The sequence below is a fragment of the Brachyistius frenatus genome, unplaced genomic scaffold, assembly GCF_029030835.1.
Source record: "Brachyistius frenatus isolate BFR_SWC_R1_liver_20210118 unplaced genomic scaffold, ASM2903083v1 Contig_67, whole genome shotgun sequence".
Classification (NCBI taxonomy): domain Eukaryota; kingdom Metazoa; phylum Chordata; class Actinopteri; family Embiotocidae; genus Brachyistius; species Brachyistius frenatus.
The window spans coordinates 644,164-666,789 of NW_027210666.1; the positions used below are offsets into that span (position 1 = coordinate 644,164).

The 22,626-nt window shown below is 38.9% G+C and overlaps 3 protein-coding genes across 6 annotated transcripts; 1 reads left to right on the top strand and 2 right to left on the bottom strand.

Annotated features, from left to right (window-relative positions):
* Positions 1 to 2,337: 2,337 nt before the first annotated feature.
* On the bottom strand, positions 2,338 to 7,990 carry klhdc2 (kelch domain containing 2). Its single transcript, XM_069707125.1, has 13 exons — positions 7,712 to 7,990; positions 7,539 to 7,618; positions 7,311 to 7,428; positions 7,045 to 7,157; positions 6,626 to 6,710; positions 6,301 to 6,384; positions 6,010 to 6,090; positions 5,779 to 5,833; positions 5,029 to 5,142; positions 4,871 to 4,943; positions 4,672 to 4,759; positions 4,509 to 4,561; positions 2,338 to 4,186 (listed from the first exon to the last, which is right to left on the bottom strand). Exons 1-13 carry the CDS (start codon positions 7,988 to 7,990, stop codon positions 4,063 to 4,065), a joined length of 1,347 nt encoding a protein of 448 aa, XP_069563226.1. The 3' UTR covers positions 2,338 to 4,062.
* Positions 7,991 to 9,089: 1,099 nt separating this feature from the next.
* Positions 9,090 to 14,907, bottom strand: pole2 (polymerase (DNA directed), epsilon 2). Its single transcript, XM_069707271.1, has 19 exons — positions 14,837 to 14,907; positions 13,598 to 13,698; positions 13,388 to 13,463; positions 12,769 to 12,846; positions 12,548 to 12,641; positions 12,360 to 12,434; positions 12,159 to 12,242; positions 11,950 to 12,006; positions 11,810 to 11,858; positions 11,655 to 11,727; positions 10,972 to 11,144; positions 10,793 to 10,882; positions 10,550 to 10,604; positions 10,396 to 10,455; positions 10,236 to 10,313; positions 9,984 to 10,092; positions 9,613 to 9,789; positions 9,405 to 9,472; positions 9,090 to 9,291 (listed from the first exon to the last, which is right to left on the bottom strand). Exons 1-19 carry the CDS (start codon positions 14,905 to 14,907, stop codon positions 9,273 to 9,275), a joined length of 1,587 nt encoding a protein of 528 aa, XP_069563372.1. The 3' UTR covers positions 9,090 to 9,272.
* Positions 14,908 to 16,667: 1,760 nt separating this feature from the next.
* LOC138625878 (kelch domain-containing protein 1) lies at positions 16,668 to 22,584 on the top strand. 4 transcript variants are annotated; one of them, XM_069707127.1, is made up of 14 exons: positions 16,668 to 16,777; positions 17,122 to 17,238; positions 18,291 to 18,361; positions 18,916 to 19,033; positions 19,138 to 19,259; positions 20,100 to 20,187; positions 20,462 to 20,545; positions 20,685 to 20,765; positions 20,862 to 20,920; positions 21,047 to 21,156; positions 21,253 to 21,325; positions 21,411 to 21,495; positions 21,892 to 21,944; positions 22,192 to 22,584. In XM_069707127.1, the coding sequence occupies exons 2-14, from the start codon at positions 17,131 to 17,133 to the stop codon at positions 22,334 to 22,336; spliced, it is 1,197 nt and encodes a 398-aa protein (XP_069563228.1). In that variant the 5' UTR covers positions 16,668 to 16,777; positions 17,122 to 17,130; the 3' UTR covers positions 22,337 to 22,584. The 4 variants fall into 4 exon arrangements, with proteins under 4 accessions (XP_069563228.1, XP_069563227.1, XP_069563230.1 ...); XM_069707126.1 differs by having other exon boundaries at positions 16,668 to 16,773; XM_069707129.1 differs by having other exon boundaries at positions 16,668 to 16,773; positions 19,138 to 19,250.
* Positions 22,585 to 22,626: the final 42 nt, after the last annotated feature.

The window sequence follows — 22,626 nt, forward strand, 5'->3', positions numbered from 1 at the left end:
ATGCTTTACATTATGGACTACAGGCATAAGTTAGTCATCCATGTTATGGACGATAAACTGGACTTTTAAGTTGTTAGTTTTGCAGAAGGATGCAAACTCAACATAGACTGTCAGAGGCGGGAATTGAACCAATGACCTTCTGACTGCGAGACAACAACGCTGACAGGTGCGCCACTCTGCCGGCTAACATAACTTTAACGAAAGTCATACTTATAGCATGTCGTCAGAAATAGCACGTATATCATATTTCTTTAATGTTGTCCAAAATGTGATAAAAAGTCATACTATAGCATGTTGTCCAAAGTATGACATCATATTTTGAACGACATGCTATAGTATGACTTTTTTGTCACATTTTGGACGACATGCTATCGTATGACTTTTTGGTCATATTTTGGACGACATGCTATAATATGACTTTTTTATCATATTTTGGATGACATGCTATAGTATGACTTTTTTTATCATATTTTGGACGACATGCTATCGTATGACTTTTTGATCATATTTTAGACGACATGCTATAGTATGACTTTTTGTCATATTTTGGATGACATGCTATAGTATGACTTTTTATCATATTTTGGACGACATGCTATAGTATGACTTTTTGATCATATTTTGGACGACATGCTATAGTATGACTTTTTTTATCATATTTTGGACGACATGCTATAGTATGACTTTTTTTATCATATTTTGGACGACATGCTATAGTATGACTTTTTGATCATATTTTGGACGACATGCTATAATATGACTTTTTTATCATATTTTGGACGACATGCTATAGTATGACTTTTTGGTCATATTTTGGACGACATGCTATAGTATGACTTTTTTTATCATATTTTGGACGACATGCTATAGTATGACTTTTTTGATCATATTTTGGACGACATGCTATAGTATGACTTTTTGATCATATTTTGGACGACATGCTATAGTATGACTTTTTGATCATATTTTGGACGACATGCTATAGTATGACTTTTTTGATCATATTTTAGACGACATGCTATAGTATGACTTTTTTGATCATATTTTGGACGACATGCTATAGTATGACTTTTTTGATCATATTTTGGACGACATGCTATAGTATGACTTTTTGATCATATTTTGGACGACATGCTATAGTATGACTTTTTTGATCATATTTTAGACGACATGCTATAGTATGACTTTTTTGATCATATTTTGGACGACATGCTATAGTATGACTTTTTTGATCATATTTTAGACGACATGCTATAGTATGACTTTTTTTTGTCATATTTTGGACGACATGCTATAGTATGACTTTTTTGATCATATTTTAGACGACATGCTATAGTATGACTTTTTTGATCATATTTTAGACGACATGCTATAGTATGACTTTTTTGATCATATTTTAGACGACATGCTATAGTATGACTTTTTTTTGTCATATTTTGGACGACATGCTATAGTATGACTTTTTTGATCATATTTTAGACGACATGCTATAGTATGACTTTTTGATCATATTTTGGACGACATGCTATAGTATGACTTTTTTGATCATATTTTGGACGACATGCTATAGTATGACTTTTTTGATCATATTTTGGACGACATGCTATAGTATGACTTTTTTGTCATATTTTAGACGACATGCTATAGTATGACTTTTTGATCATATTTTGGACGACATGCTATAGTATGACTTTTTTGATCATATTTTAGACGACATGCTATAGTATGACTTTTTGATCATATTTTGGACGACATGCTATAGTATGACTTTTTGATCATATTTTGGACGACATGCTATAGTATGACTTTTTTGATCATATTTTGGACAACATGCTATAGTATGACTTTTTTTTAATCATATTTTGGACGACATGCGTGACTTTTTGGTCACATTTTGGACAACATGCTATGGTATGACTTTTTGGTCATATTTGGGATGACATGTCATAGTAAATCACATACTAGAGTATGTAGTCAAAAATAAAAAAAATAAAAAAACATGTCTATAGTTGAATGACTTTGTTTGGAAATTGAACAAAAGTACTTTTTATAGTAGTCATCTCCTTTTTTAACAATTTTTGACAAAAGTATTGATTGTTAAAATGACAGAGAATAATCTAATTAATAATCATTAAATTTTATCTTTCTGTGTTACAGGATTTGGATCTGTCCAGAAAGATGCCAGGAAAAGTTAGTGTCTGCTCCCAACATGATGGCTGCAGGTTACTCTTCAGTACTGTGCCCTTGTTTGAGTAAAAAAAAAACTTTTATTTTTAAAGATTGACTGAATTTGTTGATCAGCAACATGCAAATGAATAAAATTAAAGAAAACAAAACTTCTGGTATGTGTTTATTCTTTGAGTACAAAGGATGCAATATATCCTACAATAAAAAAAACAACAACAAGGGAACTTTGTGCAAACCAGGCAAGTACAAACAAAGCCCTACTGACATGAGGCATTTCAGTGCAATGTGGCTCAACATCCGATACACTCGAAGTATTTTAAGTTAGTGATTCAATTAAATTAAAATGCTACAGGAGCCACTTGGGACAATTTAAAGGCTTTGAAAGCCTTTTTGAGAACACATTTAACACACATTTCCTCACAAATATATAAATAACTGTATATACAAATAAAAACTAAGAGTTAACATCTCTGTGGCTCCAGAGTAGATAGTGTTGTGTAGCATAAAGTACTAGTTTTACATCTGTGGGAACGCCGGCAAATGACCCCAAAATCAAGCAAACGTCTTTATTCAAGATGAAGTGAAAGATTAGTTATCGTTAAACAAAACAAACAAACAAAAACTTTGCAGTTAAAGCAAACCTGTTTCAGCCCAACTCGGATTTTGTACCACTGTATTCAGTGTTAAGACAACGACAACAGTTGTTTTTTGAGGAAGACCAGAGAAAAATGCTATTTTAACATCCGTATTTAACAATCGCGTGTTCATTTACAGAATGGACTCTGGGGTCAATAATCTTGAGGAGAAAGTTGCTAAAAACATCTGTTGAAATCCTGCTGCCTTTCTGAATTGTGTCCCACCCACCCCCCCAAAACACAAAATGCATTTTCGGTGGTTCTTTCAAGTGGTCTTGAAAAGTTGAAACACGAGACTGAGGTTTTTGGTCCATAATGTATCTTCTACTGCACATAAAACATCTCCGTTCAACATTATTATCGCTGTAGTTTCTAAGAAAAATACTTTTTCTTTAAAATGTTTTTCTGGTACAGTAGCACATTTATGTTATAATATGGACAGAAAATCATGCCGTGGTGCGTCAGCTTTTCAGAAAGAAGTAACGCTGGTGAGCAAAGGAAGCTCCGAACAAAAACTAAACCATTCCAACTCCGTTCTGTGCAGCGGGAGCAGTCACGGAGCTGTCTGATCCGCCGTCGCACTGGTCCTGCAGGACTTAGGAGCTACGTAAAGAGGAAAACGGTTGAGAGGACCGCCGGTTGAATCTTAGTGTGTCTGTCAGGACACATTTCCAATTAATCCACAGCTTTGAGATTTTTTTGGTTGTTTTGTTTTGCGGACGGTTTGTCAGCAAGATAACGGGGAAAAACCAGCAGCCCGATACATTTTGCGGCAAATCCAAATCACAGGCCGGAGGCAAGATTACTTTTTCACTTTGTTTTAACACGGGACAAATGTCCTATTAAATGGCACACACGTTAACACTGGATCCTGTTTGTCACGTCTGACGTCGAACGGAGCGTATTGTCAACGCACAGCGTGTTGCTGCTGTTCACAGATTCATCTCAGCTCACCAACGCTAAATCTCTCTGTACAGCGGTTAAGTTCAACACACGCTTTTGAAAATCTATTCAGACATATGTAGCCGTGGCAGATTTGCATATCACAGAAGAGTGGACCGTTGGCCTCGGCGGAGGTGGGCGCTCTCCCGAGTGGCCTTCTAGTTTTATGGGCGCAAGAGTCCGCACACATTAAACTGATGCTCTAATTGGGAACTACCTGCTTTGAGAGAACCACTCGTCTCTTCCATACATACACATTGTCCTGCAATCCTCTGGACTAGATGACTGGCCTCTTCGTCTAGGAGCCCAGTGTGTTAACACGTGCCATTCTCTGTTTGAGGCTGTGCAGGAGGTGTTTAGGCAAACAGTCCCAGTAGCTCGACAAGCGCTCCCTGTGCTGCAGAACAGTCTCCATACAGAACCTGCAACGAGAGGAGAGCTACGTGTGAGTGTGACATAAAGACCGGACAAATATAAACGAGAGAGCCAACGACTGATGTGACACCGCCCGTGTTTGTTGTAACCTTCATGGCAACGCCAGCAGCGAATGGCTACAGCACACTTGACGTGATGGTGAAATGTATTTTTTTCTTCAAAGTAAAAGCCAAGCGTCAGAACTTCTGTAGACTTTCAAATGAAAGATTCACTTGTTTTCCCCTGCACGCATCTGAGACCAACTCAAAATGGCCCCGTGACCACCAGCTGCGGAGATACTGTTTTTTTTTTCCTTCCGTACACACTTACCGAACTAATGATTTGGGCTGAACGTTGAAAACCAGCAACTCGTTGCTGTGAGCCTGTCAAGTAAGAGAGAGGGAGGAAAAAAAAAAAAAAAAAAAGAGTCAGATTCACGAGAAAGAAAATTGAATTAACGGTATGTCACATGACAACTTGATTTTCAACTTACAGCTCTGTGATGCGACAACAGGTTGTTGGCACACCCTCCGAACACAAACACCTCTCCATCAGGACCAGAGCATGCTGTGTGCCACAACCTGCAACACACAAGCACAATGTCGGATACTGTCAACCTGTTTATTAAGCTGAAGACTTGACCTACAGGCACAGAACAAAAATGTTACACAACAAGAGGAGACCACAATCACCTGGGGCTCTCTGTGTGACTGTGTTTGAAAGGCTTCCATTCATTTTTACTCACACAGTACAACCAAGCATCACCTGAAAAACAAGAGAGGAATCTGTGTGTGAGATCGGGCGTCTGAGATAGTTATTTGCTACTCAAGGGGCCGAGTTTCAGACTTACTCAGTGTGTCTCGTTCTGTGGTGAAACCTCCAAATAGGAAGATGTGGTCGGGTGACACAGGAGTGAAGGAGTGCCAAGACCGGCCAACGGGACCCTGCTGAGGGACGCTCCTACAGCAAGGCAGGGAGAATCCCATGAGAGAAGTAGACAAGCAAAAAAAAAAAAAAAAAAAAAAAAAGGAATTATCAGACTGCAGGAAGCATGTTCAGACAGAAAAGTGTAAAGTAGATGTGTAACTTTCGGTGTACATAAACTGATAATAGGGCAAATGTTCAGCCTTTACATTTATTACACGAGTGCAATCTCAGCGTGGTCAAAAGATGTTTTCAGGTTTAATCATTTAAATGTTTATGTAAAGTCCCACAAAATGAGAGCAGAGCAGCCTGGATAACATACGCACGAGTCCAACCCGTGTGTCCCAACTATTCCCATGTAATCTCTAAAGAACAAAAAGGAACATTTTTAAAAGTATGCTGTGATCACGGCACATGAAAAAGAGGGAGAACGCGTACATTTCCCCCCCCCCCCCCCCCCCCCCCCCCCCCCCCCCCCCCCCCCCCCCCCCCCCCCCCCCCCCCCCCCCCCCCCCCCCCCCCCCCCCCCCCCCCCCCCCCCCCCCCCCCCCCCCCCCCCCCCCCCCCCCCCCCCCCCCCCCCCCCCCCCCCCCCCCCCCCCCCCCCCCCCCCCCCCCCCCCCCCCCCCCCCCCCCCCCCCCCCCCCCCCCCCCCCCCCCCCCCCCCCCCCCCCCCCCATGCCACTCCCACGTGTCCAGGTCGATGTAGTACAGGTCGTTCAGTCGGTAGTTCTGAGGAACAAAGAAAATATGTTGGGACTGATGGACCAAAAAAAAACACACAAAAAAAACATTTCTTTGATATTTTAAAAATGCTGAAATGTAGCTTTAAATGAGTGGGCGAGATCATATTTACGGCGAAATAATCACAGGAGGTAAAATCAAAGGTAAAATTGCCCATCACCGACCTTGTATCGTCCTCCAAACACATAACCTCTGTTGCCGACTGTGGCACAGGCATGAGCTGCTCTGGGTGATGGGGTGTCTCCCTACGTCGGGACAAACCCAGACAGAACATAAAAGAGGTTCAAATGTCTCTTCAGTATTGTTTTATTATTCCAAAAGAGTCACTATTTCTGAAAAGTAAAAAATGATGTCAGGCCGATGGTGCAGACGGAGTATGAAAAGGGAGAGGGTGTTTGTTTGATTACAGCGGTCATTGCTTGCGTGTGTAAATTATTTGTGGCGTGTGTTTTTACCGTGGTGATGGGCTGACTCCAGGTTGATGTCTCCAGGTCCAGGATGTGGATGTGGTTGTTCCAGCCTCGTCCAGGGCTGTCCCACTGCAGCGGCAAAACACAACGCCATACATTTACATTTTAAACCATAATCCTGCAACAACCTATTTTTTTTTTTTTTTTTATAAAACAGAGTCTTTCCAGAAAGACCACACTCAAGCTTTTCTTTTTTTCTTTTTTTTATAAAACTGACTGAATCAGAGTTATCTTATTTTACAAATTAAACCATGAAACACGTACAGCATATTGACCGGTTATCATGTGAATAGGATTTTTGTTTACAGACCACAAGAGAAGACGAATCATCATATTCAAAAGTCCCTCGATGAGACCCCTGTGCAGCGTAGCCGTAGCCCCCAAAAAATACAAGTCTGCAAACACACAATAAGCAGAGAGATCCCACTTAAAACATCTCACGAAAACAATCCGTAATCACCTTGATGCATTTAACAACCCGCACTATTGAAAACAGAATCACATGGATGAAACTGAATCCTTGACGGCCGCATTCAGGACTCGGATGTTAACATTCGGTGTCATTCCAGACTGAAACCTAATTTCGGTTCGTTTATGACACTCTGAGACAAAAAGACATCGCACATATTTGTTCAGCTGAACCACTTTTTTGAGGAGATTTGGTGATCCACTGTTGCAAAATTTGACATAAACATCCAGGCAAAAAAAAAAAAAAAAAAAAAGCCCAACCTGTTCTTCTGAACCCAGCACCCAAGCTTGTCCTTGCACGATGGAGGAAGTCCTTTAAGATCCCTCATCTCTTCCCACACGAGGCTGGCAGCTCTCAGAGGCAGGCGGTAGATCTGGAAAGAGCAGCACAGAGCACAAGAGTTCTGGAAGTTGAGCTGCACGAAGAGTCTGCTGGACAAGCCTCGAGGTCTGACGCGCAAACACCACGCAAATCATTTGGAAATAACACCAAAAGGTGGAAGAGATTAGTTCAACACAAACGTTACCCTGTTTGTGTTTCCCCGGGCGTGATGACCTCCGAAAAGGTAGAGGACACCTTCGACACACACCCCGCAGCTGCCCGACATTGACGTGTGCAGGTTACCTCCGGCTACGTGCTTTGTCCTGTGAACGTCCAAACCGTGCTTTTATTCGTCCGCTCCGTATGCGAGTGATTGGACAATAAATGCGGAGCTGGTGACGACGTTCGTCGTTTGCTTTAAGTGTTTTCTCACCACACTCCCGACTCCATGTTGTATGTCCAGGCCTCGTTTCTCGGCAGGTACAAGTCAAAGAACCCGTGGTTTTGAGCGTTCTGATGGAGAGAAGGAATAAGTACAACATTGAAAATGATGGGAGAGCCTGAACGATCACATAAATTTAATGAAAATACAGTTTTGACTCGTACCTTGTATCCGCCCCACACATATATGATGTTTCTGTCAACTACTGCTATATGACCGCTGCGCTCAGCCGGGGTGTCCAACTCGTATGATTCGGAGTCCAGCGGCTGCTCGTCCTCCACCTCCTCCTCCTCCTCCTCCTCCTCTTCCTCCTCCTCATCCATGCCGTCATTCACCATCCAAGCAAACAATCTGTCGTCTTCATCTCTGTCCGAGTCGTTGTCGTCCTCCCCGGCTGGCAGATCTCCCATGTCTTCCTCCATCTCTGCCATCCTCTCTGCCATGCCAGTGTTTTTGACAAGAGGACAGGAGACAAAGAGACAGAGCGAGAGAAATAATCTTGTTAGTGCTAAAAAGGATTATTGAATGAGCTGATTTAGGTTGGGTTTTTTCCCCCCACCCCGATAGCCTAATAAATAGGCGAAAAAGAAAATGACCCACATTCACTGAAACACCAGAAAGTGACGTTTTTTTGTTTTGTTTTTTTCCTTCTGCTAGTGCCAATAAAATAAGACCGGCGACATCGGCATACGTACAGAGTTTATACCACATCCGTACCTCCAGATGTGTTTGTTTTTGTTGACGAAAATGCACCTAATTCAGGGCAGCAGATCATGACACGTTAGCTGATAGCACGATTACTGTTGACCTACTTTACCAGCTTTACTATTTAGACTACTAGACCAAGGTTAACTCTGCGCACAGCTTCTGTATCAGAGAGAGGGCAAACTAAAAGCCAGTATATATATCGATATATTTGGATTAAAATGACCTAAATTACGCGGCTCTTAGCCGAGCACCCGGACGCTGCTCGTCAGCTACCGTCGCCTTTGTAAACTTAAAAAAAAAAACAACACTCCCGACAACCGGGAGTAACTGACGCTGCAAAATCTTCTCCGCCGCGTTAACGTCGAACATAACCAACATTTAACTGTTCTGGGTAAAAAAAATAATAATAATAATTAAAAAAAAAGAAGCACCCGGGCTTGTTGTTACCTTATCTCGACAAAATATTTTTGTTTTCCTGCAAATTTCAAAAGCAATCCGCCATTTATGTGAGGTCATCACAAGCGTTATGGGGGGCACGACCGGAAATCGTCGACTTCTTAAATCCGCCATCTTGAAAAGGTCGGCATCAAAAGGAGATCATTTCCGAGGTATAATGTATTTTTTTTCCCCCCTATATTATTTTACATATTTTCTTCCCGGTGATTTTAAAGGACTCCCAGCTCTTTTACAGAACAGGCACTCACAATTACGTACCATCGGAAAGCATTGACAATGTTTTTCAAAATAAAAGTCCTTCCTGTTTAATCACGTTCATTTACATATAATACCCAACAGGGCCCCATTTGATGAGTACAATACAATATTAAAGCTCTATAGTTTAATTTGTTTGTTTTTCAAGGCAGTTTTTCAAAACTAGGTCTGACTAAGCATACAGAAAAGGTCAGATTGTTCAATACAAAGAATAAAACTTTATTTTTCATGATAAAACACGGACACATAAATAGAATGTTTTGATTCAAAGTCAATTTTCAACCACTTCTAAATCCATTATGTTCTTTAGAGCCCTTGGAGTTTGCTGTGAAGACATAAAAAGACAGCAGATTAGTATGAATATAAAAACTATTTAAACAGCTCACCATATAGAATTTTCCACAGAGAAACTTAAAAAAAAAATCAAATCAACCCTACCTGTCCTCAACAGTTCTGTTGGATGGGTAGTACACCTTAAATGTGAAGCCACTTCTTGGGAATGAGCCCTGCAGGAACCAATTTATGACAAAATATATTTGTTACCATAAATCAAGATAATCTTTCATAGACTAGCTGTTAAAGCATATACATTTTGTTATCAAAGGATCATTTTGAGCCTTTTGCCTATGTTTCTTCTCTTTCATACCGGGTTGACACAGAGGCATTCAGTGTTGGTGATGCTGAAGGGGTCGTATTTGTCTGCGAAGACAATGACATCAGGTACTGGGTAGACACGCAGGGAGTAGTCATACGCCCAAAATACAGGGCTGACATACAGAGGGAGTGGAGTCAAGTGACCCTGGGAGAGGATGGTCTTAACAAACTGTGGAGAGGAAGAGGAGAAGATAGTTTATTTACACAAATAAAAGGACATTTCACATTTTATTTTGTCAGAAATAGAACCACTCCAGATAGAGCTTTTAGCTTTTTAACCAACATCTTTACAGTAACGACAATGTACGAAGGCAAATCCACCATCTGTTTAATGTGAGGACTTTCACTCTTGTATGAACTCACATGGTTTGGAATGTCAAGACTGTTATTGGGCAACCGGACACAATTCCTGCACATCTTGTTGACCAAGTCTTCTCTGACAATAACGATCTCCTGACTGCAGTACTGAATCCTGACAGGAAAAAAAACACGTCATCAAGTAAAGGTCATTTCAGTAGTTTCAGGTCATGAATCCGGTCACAATTTTCTTTCACCCTAAACAAGCTATTTTGACAAATATTTCTACATCTAATAAAAGCCACATAACAGTTTTACCTGCACGGGTTCGTTGTGAACACAGAAAATGGCACCCTCTGTCTGAACTCCTCTGTGATTGAGTCTGCCAATGGAGGCCTGAGGGAATTATCCACATCACTGAGCAAATGTGACACAACAGTGTTAAAAAAAAAAAAAGAAGATGTTTCTGAAGTCTTACCGTGGCAGGATGGTGCCCGGACCAGGGTCTTGAGGACCAGGAACAAACACAAAGCGACTACTGCAGGTTTAGAATGAAGACACTTGCGTTAAAGACACTTGAGTTGTTAGAAACAATCAAAGCAGAGCAGAGTGACACGTCTGTCAGATCCTACCTGCTGTGAATGTTGGGGTGTGAACATATAGCATCAGCAAGAGCCTTCAGTGATTCTGACGAGAAAAAATGAACAAGATTATGAAATGTATATTTATCCCTTCATTAACCTGGGCGGACACTAAAGAGATTTTTAACCTGAATGATCCATGATCATTTCTGGCACGATAGAAATTTGAATCTGCGTTTTTCAACCTTTACAGACGGAGATTTAATAACGTACAGTGTATTATGGAAGTCTCACCTTTGAGTGACTTGATCTGTGTTTTTCCATATGGAGTGGAAGAGAAGTTTCCACAGAAAATAAAACAGGTGGGAGGCATGGCAGCATATCCTGTGAGAAAAAAAAAAAAAAGAGAAAATGTAACTGGTGTCTCATAAAGTGAGTGTTTTTCTTGACCTGTTCACTCTGCAGTATCCGACCTGAGAACATGAGGTTCAGCTTCTCCATCACTTCCACGTTGTCCAGCCAGACATCAGACACAATAACAAACATGGCATCTTCGTTCTCTTCTTCCAGCTGCTTCAGCTTGGAGGAGGCTTTCACTGAAGTGGTAGATGGACCACCAAAGAAGTTCATGTTGCCGTAGTATGCCCTGGAAATAAAGCAAGGATCAGATTGTGAGGAAGCAGTAAGACTTTTCAGGAAGCCTGTAAAATAATGTTGGATTCACCTTAAGACTGAAAACTAAGTCAGAGAAGTCAGGCAAAGTCCTTACTCACTCAATGTGCTTTCACAGCAAGCTGTGGACTTTGTAAACTGAACAATTTCTGCGAGCATTAAGCATCCCTCTAATGGTAAAATAATGTTTAGCTTAAGCCTGAATTGATAGAAATCTATTGAATAATATCTTAAACCGAGGAGAAGCATTGACCATGTTTGTCAGGTTGTCCCTGTGTGGTTCACACTGATTTCTGACTTTATTAAGTAATATACAGTATTTCCTTTGATGTTACTTCAGTGGCATCTCCACTGCACACCAAAAACAACAAAGTCAGACATTCTCTCCGTTTTGCTGTCGTCTGAACGTGCTTAAATTTAAACATATAATGTAACACAGACTGAATAAGAGACTGTTTAAACACCTTCCTTCTCGCCCACTGACCTTGTGGCTGACGAAGACTCCGTTGGTGGGAACCCAAAGCCATTGACGTGGAACACGGAGTCCTCGTACCAACCTGTAGGTTGTAGGCAAGACTCTACTTCAACCACACACATGAATGGGCTCATGATACGTGTGCTTCTTGGCTATAACCTTACCTTCTGCCAGTACAAAGCAGGATTCTGTGTACAGGCCATTGTGAAACTGGTGAGAATGGAGCTAAGGAATATATCTCTATTAATGTGGCATAATATAAATCACTTAAAAAAATTTTTTTTTTTTTTAAATCAAAGGATATAGCTTTGGACATGTCCAGCTGTACTGTTCCACTTGGGTCCTCCAGGTAAAATTTACCCTGAAAAGTGTTGACAAATGATTTTTGAAAATAGGTCAAAAACGTTTTCTGACAAACCGATTGGAAAGTTCAAATTTTAATCACTTTCAAGTCGAAGAAACTTCATATTTAATTTATCAGGAAAGGGACTGTTATCTTTATAACTAACTCACCTCTTTCATTTGTGTGATCATCCCAAGTACAATCACCTCTCCTAGTTTAGCTGTGCTGCCAAGCAATGCTTCAATTGTCTTCAGCTAGAAAAGAGAAATAAGAGAATTCATTAGTCACATGTTGGGCAGTAAATAAAGTGAGTATTTACATTAGATACCTACTTGGCACAGAAAGTACTACATTTATGTTGGATTTGATACCTGAAATTTGTTTTGACCCTCTTCAACGGCAGCTCCTATTGCTGGTGGGGTGAAGAGCTCATGGCGATGTGTACGCTACAAAATAATATGTCAGCATGAATACAACACGTGAACTACACATAGTAAAAACAACAGTCAAGAGAACGAGGCAATTCCTCAGTCTGGACCGGGAGTCCGGTCTTACTGACCTGTTGCAGGATTGTGTAGCGATCCCTGAAGAGTTCAGCTTTGTCTTTGGCCAAACCACACAGACGGGGCGTAGGATGGCTGGTCATACTGATGCTGGATGAAAAAAGCAAAAATAATAATGAAAAAAAAAAGCTTTTTTCTGTGTCATTACAGCAGTCTTTTTAAAAATAATTTGTATTCATCCAGACAAAAAGGACAAAGAAGCAGTCCCTCCACTTACGGTACAAATTTCTTCCTCTCCACACTGTAGATGTATCTGGGCACATCAAAGGCTCCGATGATGTTGAAAACATTATCTCTGGAAGAGAGTTAAACAGCTCACAGAAGTCAGTTTTTCTCTACAGCACAATAAAGCTGAATAAACAGCTATAACTTAATATGGGCTTATTGTCTATTAAATTTAAACATAGCATGTTATGTAATGATTGACTATTGTAATTTATCACAGATTTAGGTTTGGTCAATGAATAATGATAAACTTTCTAATGCATGTCATGTCAGTGAATTATACATAATATGGCAGCTTCTACAATTAAAATATCCATTCAAAACATGAACTTGTGTGGTGACATGAGACGGGGCTTTAGGCCATCAAACTTTGAAAGCCAATTGATCATCTGAGGTTTCATCAGTACAAATTATAATTGAACAATAGAATAAAACTTTACTGTCCAACAAAGTAGAACATTGTCTTTAACCCATTTATTTAAACATACTAAAACTGACATGAGTAACATAAGTAAAAGGATGCAATTATTAAGAAAATACCTTCAATTAACAAAAACATCAGATAGTAATTAACAACAAAAAGAAACACTGTCAGTTGTATCCTCACTTACATGTTTTCATCACAAGACTGAGAGCAATCCTGCACCGCACTTTCCACCACAGACAGCTCGATCATGCTCGAGGACACTGCAGGGAAACAAACTAGTCACAACCTGCAAACACTGCAGGTAAGCACAGAAAGACATAAAGCGCTGTACTGTATACGGCAGACGGATACTGAACACGCAGCACCCTCCAGAGACTGACGGTACGGCACTTACACGGCTGCTTTTCCACTGCATCCAAGACCTTTTCAATAACATCATCGAGCTCAGAGGGATCGACAGACTCCAGAACTTCTATGAGGTACCTGCTGGCTTCACTGGAGCACAGAACAAGACGACAACATGAAAATCATCACAAAATGACAACTTGCAAGGCAAGTTTATTTGTATAGCACATTTCAACAACAAGGCAATTCAAAGTGCTTCACATAAAGCCATTAAAAGCATCAAAACATAAGGCAAAAGAAAAGGACATTTAAAAACAATTAGGAACAGTGATTAAAGCATTAAAAATAGTCATTAAACAAGCTAAAAATAGAATAAAATAGAAACATCTGACATGTCGTAAAATGTTGATTTTACAGAACTTCTGAAATAATGAAAACAACATGACATCTTTATATTATTAATACTGAAGCATCCAAAGTCTAAACAGCATGTTACCATTGTAGCTGCTTGTAGGGGGAGATAGTTTGATCCACTTTATAAACAATTTTATCTCCAGGAACAGCAGATAAATCTGAGGGGTTGTCAGATGATTACTGGGAGAAGAAAGAATAAAAACCAAGTTCTGATACACAGATCTGTTTTTGACCTTTTTCCTCCCACCTTTAAATTCTGGTAAGAAATTGAACATATACTGAAATGAAATCATGTGAGAAGCTTAAGGGAGGAAAACAATCATGATTTGGTGGAGCTGTTAACAACTCAGACATCTGAAATGTGACTTCCCAAAAGACAAAAAAAAAAAAAAAAAGTCTGGAAACCAGTTTCATTAAGAATGTATTGTTTTTTTTTTAAAAGCTTGTAATATCATCCGTTGTGTAAAATCTGCATCTTAAAAGCAACTAAAACTGTCAGATAAACGTAGTGGAGCGGACGCATAAAGTGGCATGAAATGGAAATACTCATGTTAAGTACGAGTACCTCAAAATTGAGTAATTGTACTTAGTTACTTTCCAAAACTGAACTTACTGCACAACTTTGTAAGAGAGCGAGATGAAAAGCAGTTGAACACTAAAAGCACAGAATAACTTAAGAAAACTACAACAAAAGCAAAGACCCGAGTCGTGTTGTGGTTTATTCCCTGTGATTAATAGTGTAAAACAGACGGACTGGACCGCAGTCAGCCTGTTCACTTGTGATGACGGAAAAGAGGTTGTTATGTTGTCGAAGCAGCACGTGACAGTTCAACATGGACAAAAACATTTTACCGTGATAATAAACAATACATACGGTCGTAGTATTAGTCCCCTCATCTTGAAGCCGGCGGACACGTTTGTCTTTATTTTGCGAGCAACATCCATTCTTCCTTCTGTCTCGACTCAAGCTTTGGCGCTAAATATCAACTTCCGCGTGTATTTCGTGACTTCCTCAAGCGTTCTGTCGCTTGATTGGCTCAACACCGATACTCTTACCCTAGCCTAAACCAATCGTCACTCATCATTCTTAAACCAATCAGATTGGGTTTCCGGTATGGCTCGGGCATTGGCACTTACAGAAAATAATACAATTATAAATTGTGGAAAGGTATGCAACACTATGAACAATTTTGTTCTTGTACTAGAATATGTATTGATTTTTTTTTTAAAGTTTCTGATTGTTTCCAACATTTATTTCAAATAAAGCCAAGATGTGAAAAATAGTGTTTCAAAAAATTTATAAACAAACAAAGTACCCTTTTTTAAAAATTATTATTTCTCTTCTCTCTGCTGATTAACACTATTTTGTGACAAAGTTGTACTTTGTTTGGAATGAAAACTGCTTGCTCTGAGCTCCCTTCTGCCTTGTTGTTGCTGCACACTGTGTCATTAGTGGACTTGTTTTACCACATTTGTTTCCCTGTCAAGGAAAATGTCCAACATGACGGGGCAGTCCCAACTAGTATGTCTGGGCTTGTGTATGCTCTCTGAATGCACACATGTTCATATTTGGAGGTTGTAATACAAAAATATTAAAATATTACCCCACAATGTTCTGATAGCTGAATCTTGTCATGAGTTGAAAAGCTGCTAGGTGAAACTAAACCTCGTTGAATGTTTCCATTTCCACCATTCGGTGTTGTAATTTCTTTAAAGAACTATAATCTTTAACAATAAATGTGTATACACCTTACCACTGCATATAGGACTGGAGGCTGTCTGTCAGTTAACAGCCCTGATCTGACACCTGTTCCCGTCATCTCTTCAAGTCACCTTTAAACAGCAATCAAGGAAATGTAAAGACCTGGAGTGTAGCAAATCTTTTTCAAACACAAAACATGTTGAAATTATTCAGGAAACCCTGCATAAATACAATAAAGTAAACTTTGTTATTCCCTTTGGAGTGTTTGTAAATTTCATCATAAGAAACCTTGGCTCATTCTCAATATCCCAAGAAAACCAAAGAAATGCTCCATCTGCAAATAAACAATCATGTGTTTTGTAGGGGTCCTGGGTGGTATTGGATTTCAGTATGTAAACAATGCTGTTGAACATCTGCTGTTACGAAACCTCATTGTGATTCGACATCAGAGCAAAAATCACTATAACATTACATAACGTAGTTTGAACTTGTAGGCAGAAAAACTCTACTGTATAGGGTAAAAATGCACCCTTTATGATTTAAATTATTTCTATTGGGATAAAAATGAAATAGCTGAGAAACTGTTGCATCATGGACACATTCAGAGACTCACATTGTAAAAAAAAATAATTACATAATAATTAATATTATTCTTTTATTATTCCATCCACAATATCAGACTTTAATCACAGTCTTTCTTTGTCTCTCAGTCAAAGCAACATAAAAGAAATATGACCTAAAATAAACTTGCAAGTTGTTGTCAGAATAATTACAATTACGTCATATAGCCTGCTGTAAATTCATAAATAATGACCAATGTTTAAAATGTATTACTTTATCAATATTTTTTTATTTATTAATGTATCTTTTATTTTTAATTTAATTTATGTTTATTAATAACTTTTATTAGCAAAATGATCTATTTCATAACGTCAACGGAGATCTTACGTAAAAAAAAGAAAAGAAAAGAGAACCGGAAGTTGCATTTTATTTTGTAGCAGTCTTTACACAGCTGATGGCATCTGGGCTTTCTTGCCGTCAGGTCGCGAAAGGCTTTGGTTTTCACAACATGCCAAAAAAATACGACAACTAGAAGTGTGCTGTCGTCTGTGAGTACGTTTAGAGAGTGTTTTTGTTTCAACGTTTGTTATAAATGTTTGTGGCCAGTTCGTTCGCTATTTTGCTTGAGCTGCCTGTAATCTTGAAGCCTCAGAATACGTTTTCCATTGTTGTTAAAATATATATATATATATATATCATTTACAGTTTTATTGATCTTACACCGGCGACAGCAACCTGACGTGCGTCAGCTTTCTGCTCGTAGTTATGCACTTCTCACTTTTAGAAGTCCAGCTGCAGCTGAGAGCGTGGAGGACATTTTTAGACACATTTAAAAAATATATATATATATATATATATTTTAGGTTCAAAGGCGCGTCTTCTCTTTCTATTTATAGCAGACATTCATGGATCCTGCATTTGAGAGGCACTGCTCGGAGCTGGTGGCCCGGGAGAGGAGCGGACACACGGCTGTGGTGGAGGGAGACCTGCTGTACGTGTGGGGAGGCTACATGGTGAGAAACGACGAGCAAATACGCAAACTAAAGCCTTGTTAGACGTGTTTCCACTTTACTTAAGGGACATTTCTGCTCCGCACACAGTGGATGAAAAAAAAAAAGGCAGTCCAATACTACCGTACTAAATATTGAGGTACTCTAGTATTTCCATGTTATGCCACTCTTTACTCCATTACATTTCGTGCGTATAGCAGCCTGTCTGACAGTTGTTCACATTCGCCATTAAAAATGTCCTCTAAATCAGTGCCACAAATATGATCCCTCGTTTAAGAAAAGACGACCCAGCTGTATGTAAAATAGCAAAACTTAATCTCCATATTCAGCACTTTATTATTGCATTATTATATATTATTTAATATTAAATGGATTTATCATATATCAATATCATATTATTAATGCATTATTGACTAAAAGGACAATCGGAGAGTGCAGACCTCCAACAAGGCCAGTAGTCTAGTCTAGAAGTATTTTTCCAAAACTATTAAAACAGGCTTGTGCCTAACTGGAGCCTCAAATCTCAGCGATCATACCAGGTCTGGTTCTACTTTATGAAATCACTGTCCCAGAGTGCTGCATAATGACTGAAGGTTACAGCAAGTCCACGTGTGTCCCAGACGATTGCTGGTACCGTGAATGTTAATTGTAATATGGATTATCTGATTTCTAGAATTGGCCTATGTTTGATCACTATTAAACTTTACTGCCATCTACTGGATTTTAAGCGGTATGACACGTAAGTAGGCCCGAGTTTGCAGTGTTACTGAAAGTGAAAAATAATAAACGAATCCACCCTGTCGTTTGGATCTGCTTCATAATTTAACGAGTTCTTCCTTGGTCCATGCTACACCCTCCCACCGAGTTTCATGAAAACCGGGCCAGCAGAGGTTTTTTTAAATTTTTTTATAGTCCTGCTGATAAAATGACAAACAAACATACCACACAAAATATAACCTCTTTGGCAGAGTAAGCAAATAATACATATAGTTTTAGTTATGTCTGTAGTTATGTTTTATGCTGTCATTGTAATAAATATATTTTATTCTCTACAGTCAATTGCTGATGATGAAGTTTTCTTACCCAATGATGAAATCTGGATGTATGACTTAGACGAAGGTACATGGTAAGCAGACTGAATAAATTACAGACATGTCTATTTGTGTTTAAAAAAAAAAGAAGAAAAAAAAAGAGTAGTGTTGAATGTTTACTACTGACATTCACTTGGACAAAACCAAGAATAACAACATTTTTGACCAAATACCTGGATATCGATGTCAACATAACGATGTTGTAAGGATGACTATCGGTGCAGTCACTAAATATTTACACAATTTTATAAATAATAATCTGTAACATGGAAATAAAGACTAAGTGGCTAAAAAGGTAAATAATAGAACAGCTGGAAAAGTCTGGTAAGTTGAATTTTTTTTTACAATCCTTTACTGCAATGCAGCCTTTAAAACAAAGAAAAGACAATACTTATTTCATATGACGAGACAATCCAAGACAATATCTCGTCTCATTCATGATATCAAAATGTTCTCAATATATTGCCCAGCCCAAAATCGAATTTACAAATTATTTCTTGGAGCTGTATGCTGCGTGTTGTTATGTAACGTGGTATGACCAAAGTGAATGCGAGCAGTTCACCTCCATTTTTCTTTTCCTGTTTTGAAGGAAAGTGTTTCACATGACAGGGGAAGTCCCTCCCTCCATGTCCGGGACCTGCAGCTGCTCCCTGAATGGATATATGTACATATTTGGTGGTTGTGATGACAACGGACAGACCAATCAGGTGAGGCTGACATCAGAGTTAATCAGTGATCTCACTGCGCTAAACTGTTAACGACACATAGATCATGGTTTCCATCATTGTGATCATTGTTTGGCTTTGAACAGATGTACTGTGTCGACCTGACAGACGGTAAATACATGTGGAGGAAGATCATACACGAGTTCGGTTCTCCTCCTTCATCTCGAGACAAATTGTCCTGCTGGGTTTATAATGGAAGGTCAGCACCGTGAGCATATGAATGTTATTCAACTGTCAGTTCTTCGTTACTGTTTAATTCACAACGGCCAAGTTTTAATTTGAACCTTATGAACTGATTACTGACCAAATGTTGACAACAAACAGATTTGAGGATTGGACACCGACGGTGTTAAGGTGTGCTGTTAATTTGGTGTCCAGATCTTTTAGTAGAATACCCATTGTTTTCATGTCTGGTTTTATTTTGATACAAGAGGAGAAGCGGCTGTTCACACACTGGAATCTTCAAGCTGTTTGCCTCAAGAAGACCTCACACGGCGAAATGCTGCACTGATAAAAAAAAAAAAAAAACTTAAGGGCCGTAAAATTACAATGTGCAAGCAGCCTGTCCTTTTTCTTTGTTGTAAGCCTTTGTCCTGCAAATGTAACCAAACTCGGTTGAATTTCCACACTATTCATCTTTTTTTTTTTTAAGGTTTATTTATTTTGATACCATATATTTTACTTCACTCATTGTTTGCCTTTGTGGAGTGTCAGCCATTATCTTTAACTTCTCGTATCTTGCTGGCATCATTCTACCATTTGAAGCTTTAACGACTAAACATCCAAAGGAGGTTTTGTTAGGTTTTAACCTTTGTTTTAGCTCGATTTATTGCAAAAATCCACCTTTGAACAAAAACACAACCTTCCCTTTTAGCTCTTTATTAGTTGTTTTTTTTTTACTAACATTGATCTTTTTGTCTGTATATGGTGAAATGGAAATAACAGCTAATCATTTGAGATCACGATCACTCCATTATAAAAACATAATCTGCACTTGTATGATCATAATTATTTAATTAATAGTTCATTTTTGTTTAATATTCTCCAGTATCATTTACTTTGGCGGATATGGTCACAAACTACTGACTGATGTCGACAGCAGGAACAGAAGTTTTATCATAGATGAAACATCATGGGTAATGTTTTTTTTTTTTAAATTGACTATAAATGTGTTACATGTGTAGGCGCTAAAGATATTTGGAAAAAAAAAAGACATCAGTGACACATGGTGGGTGCTGCAAGAGTTCAAGATGTTCAGTGTATTTCTGTTCAAACATTTTAGCATCTGGTGCTATTTTTTTTTTTTTATACTATTAAATTCATCCTTATGTGAGAATAATTCTGTGTTTAAAAAGAAAAAAGGTAGAGGTCAGTTTCATTGCCTCTGTTCATCTATTTTGTTGTTTTCAGGTGGAAGATTTCTTTTGGGGGTGGAACAATGAAGTTCATATATTTGACCCCACACAATCCAGTTGGAGTGAACCACAAACCCAGGTGAGTCAGCTGACTGTGATTCATGCTTTTATACACTAAAGGCAACATATAAATTGAGACTGGTGACATTTAGAGATAATGTTATGTTGGAAAATAGTAAAGAAAGCCAATGTGTCACCTATACAGTATTTGTTTGCAGGGCCGTGCTCCTGCCCCGAGGGCAGCCCACGCTAGCTCCACACTGGGATGTAGAGGTTACATTTGTGGAGGTAGAGTCATGGTGAGAGCCCTGCATGGTATTTAGTTCTGGTCTCATGAGAATTATTATCATAATCAACGACTGCTATATATCACTTGTGCTCTTCTTTGAATGCAGGAAACCAGGATGAGTGACATTCATTGTCTAGATTTCAGCTCATGGACGTGGTCAGAAATGTATGTAGCCATATGTTGTTGTGGGCCCACATCAGAAAGTATATGCAGTATATGGTGCCCATTATGTAGGACTAAATTATAGATATAATATATGTATAATTATATTATGCTTAATATGTTTTCCAGACTCCCAGCATCCACCAGTCCAGTGGGAAGATCATGGCACACTCTCACAGCTGTATCAGACAGCACCTTGTTCCTGTTTGGAGGTCTGAGTGTAGACTGCAAACCAATGAGTAAGAAAATGTATCATCTTGTTCACTTTTTCTTTTCCTGGTTCCTTTGGTTCTTTAATTGGTTTTATTTCACTGACACATATTTTTCTCAATCAGGTGATGGCTGGTTACTTGATATTGAAACAAAGAAATGGACAGAATTTGAGCATCCCTTTAAGAATAAGCCAAGGTAGCTACTGGCAAATATTTTGCATATATTGCTTTGTACTATAAATTGTGTACAGATTTTAAATTGGGATCTTTTCCCATCTAAGATTGTGGCACACAGCATGTCCAAGCAAAGACTCTGAGGTGATTGTGTTTGGTGGAAGTTGTGACTACATCCTCCTTGTCGACACCGTAAGTATCACAGAGACAATGTGAAGTTATTCTACTTTTACAGACCTTTGCAAATCATCACGCATGAATTCTAGCCACACACATGTTTCGTGAGGTCACAGCGATTTTACTCATTTCATTTTTGGGACCAAGTAAATATTTGTGTCAAATTTGAAGATATTCCCCGAAGGCATTCCTCACGTTTACGAGAAGGGGACAGACAGAATGACAGACAACCAGAAAACATAATGCCTCCAGCCAAGGCCAGGGCGAAGGCATAAAAAAATACATAAAGCACATGTCTGCCAAAGACAGTACTGTGTGATGAAAATATAGTCTTGGGAATTATTTAAGACTCAAAATTGATCTGAGATAACTCAGAATGGACCTATACAAACGGTGTATTTTTCTTTTCAGGGTCACTGCAATGATGCGCTTGTTTTCCAGTTGCAACCATATCCTCTGTCTCGGTAAAAACGTCCATGTATTATATCCATCTGGTGAAATGAATAATACTAATTAACTTATGGCTGCTTTCCGTCATTTCCAGAGCTTTGCATGGGAAGAGCTGTCATTAACTAAATTAGCTTGACCGGTGTTGCTAAAAGTATCTGTTGTTCAAAAGCTTTATTGCTTTGGAGGTCATTTTACCTTAAATATGTATTTTTCCCTCAAAGATAGAAATGAGAAATGACAGACTTTTGTTTCCCCTGACAGGATTTGTGAAGATTACATTGCAAAAAATGTGAGGACCCACGAGACTCTCAGAAATCAGCTTCCTCTCCTGCCTCCCAAACTACTGAAGGCGGTACAGAGGAGGATATGTTTCTACAGGCCTTCAAAGAAACAAAACACCAGCTAAAGAACATCTTAAATGCCAACAATAATGCAATGTCTTTTACGTTTTCTTACAAGGACTGCACTCGCTTCAGTGGGAACACCTCCATCACGCTGGAGTTTGAGCATTTTTTGTTGAATATATTGTGCAAAACCATTTTATGGTGATATATTTTATTGTTTTACAGATTTTATTTTGTACAGTCTGCAAGCCTGAAAGACTCATCAGCTGTCCCTGTGATGACTGATGATTAAAATGATACATTGTAAACATTTTGCCTGATGTGGATTTTTAGACTACACTGGTAGCTGAGC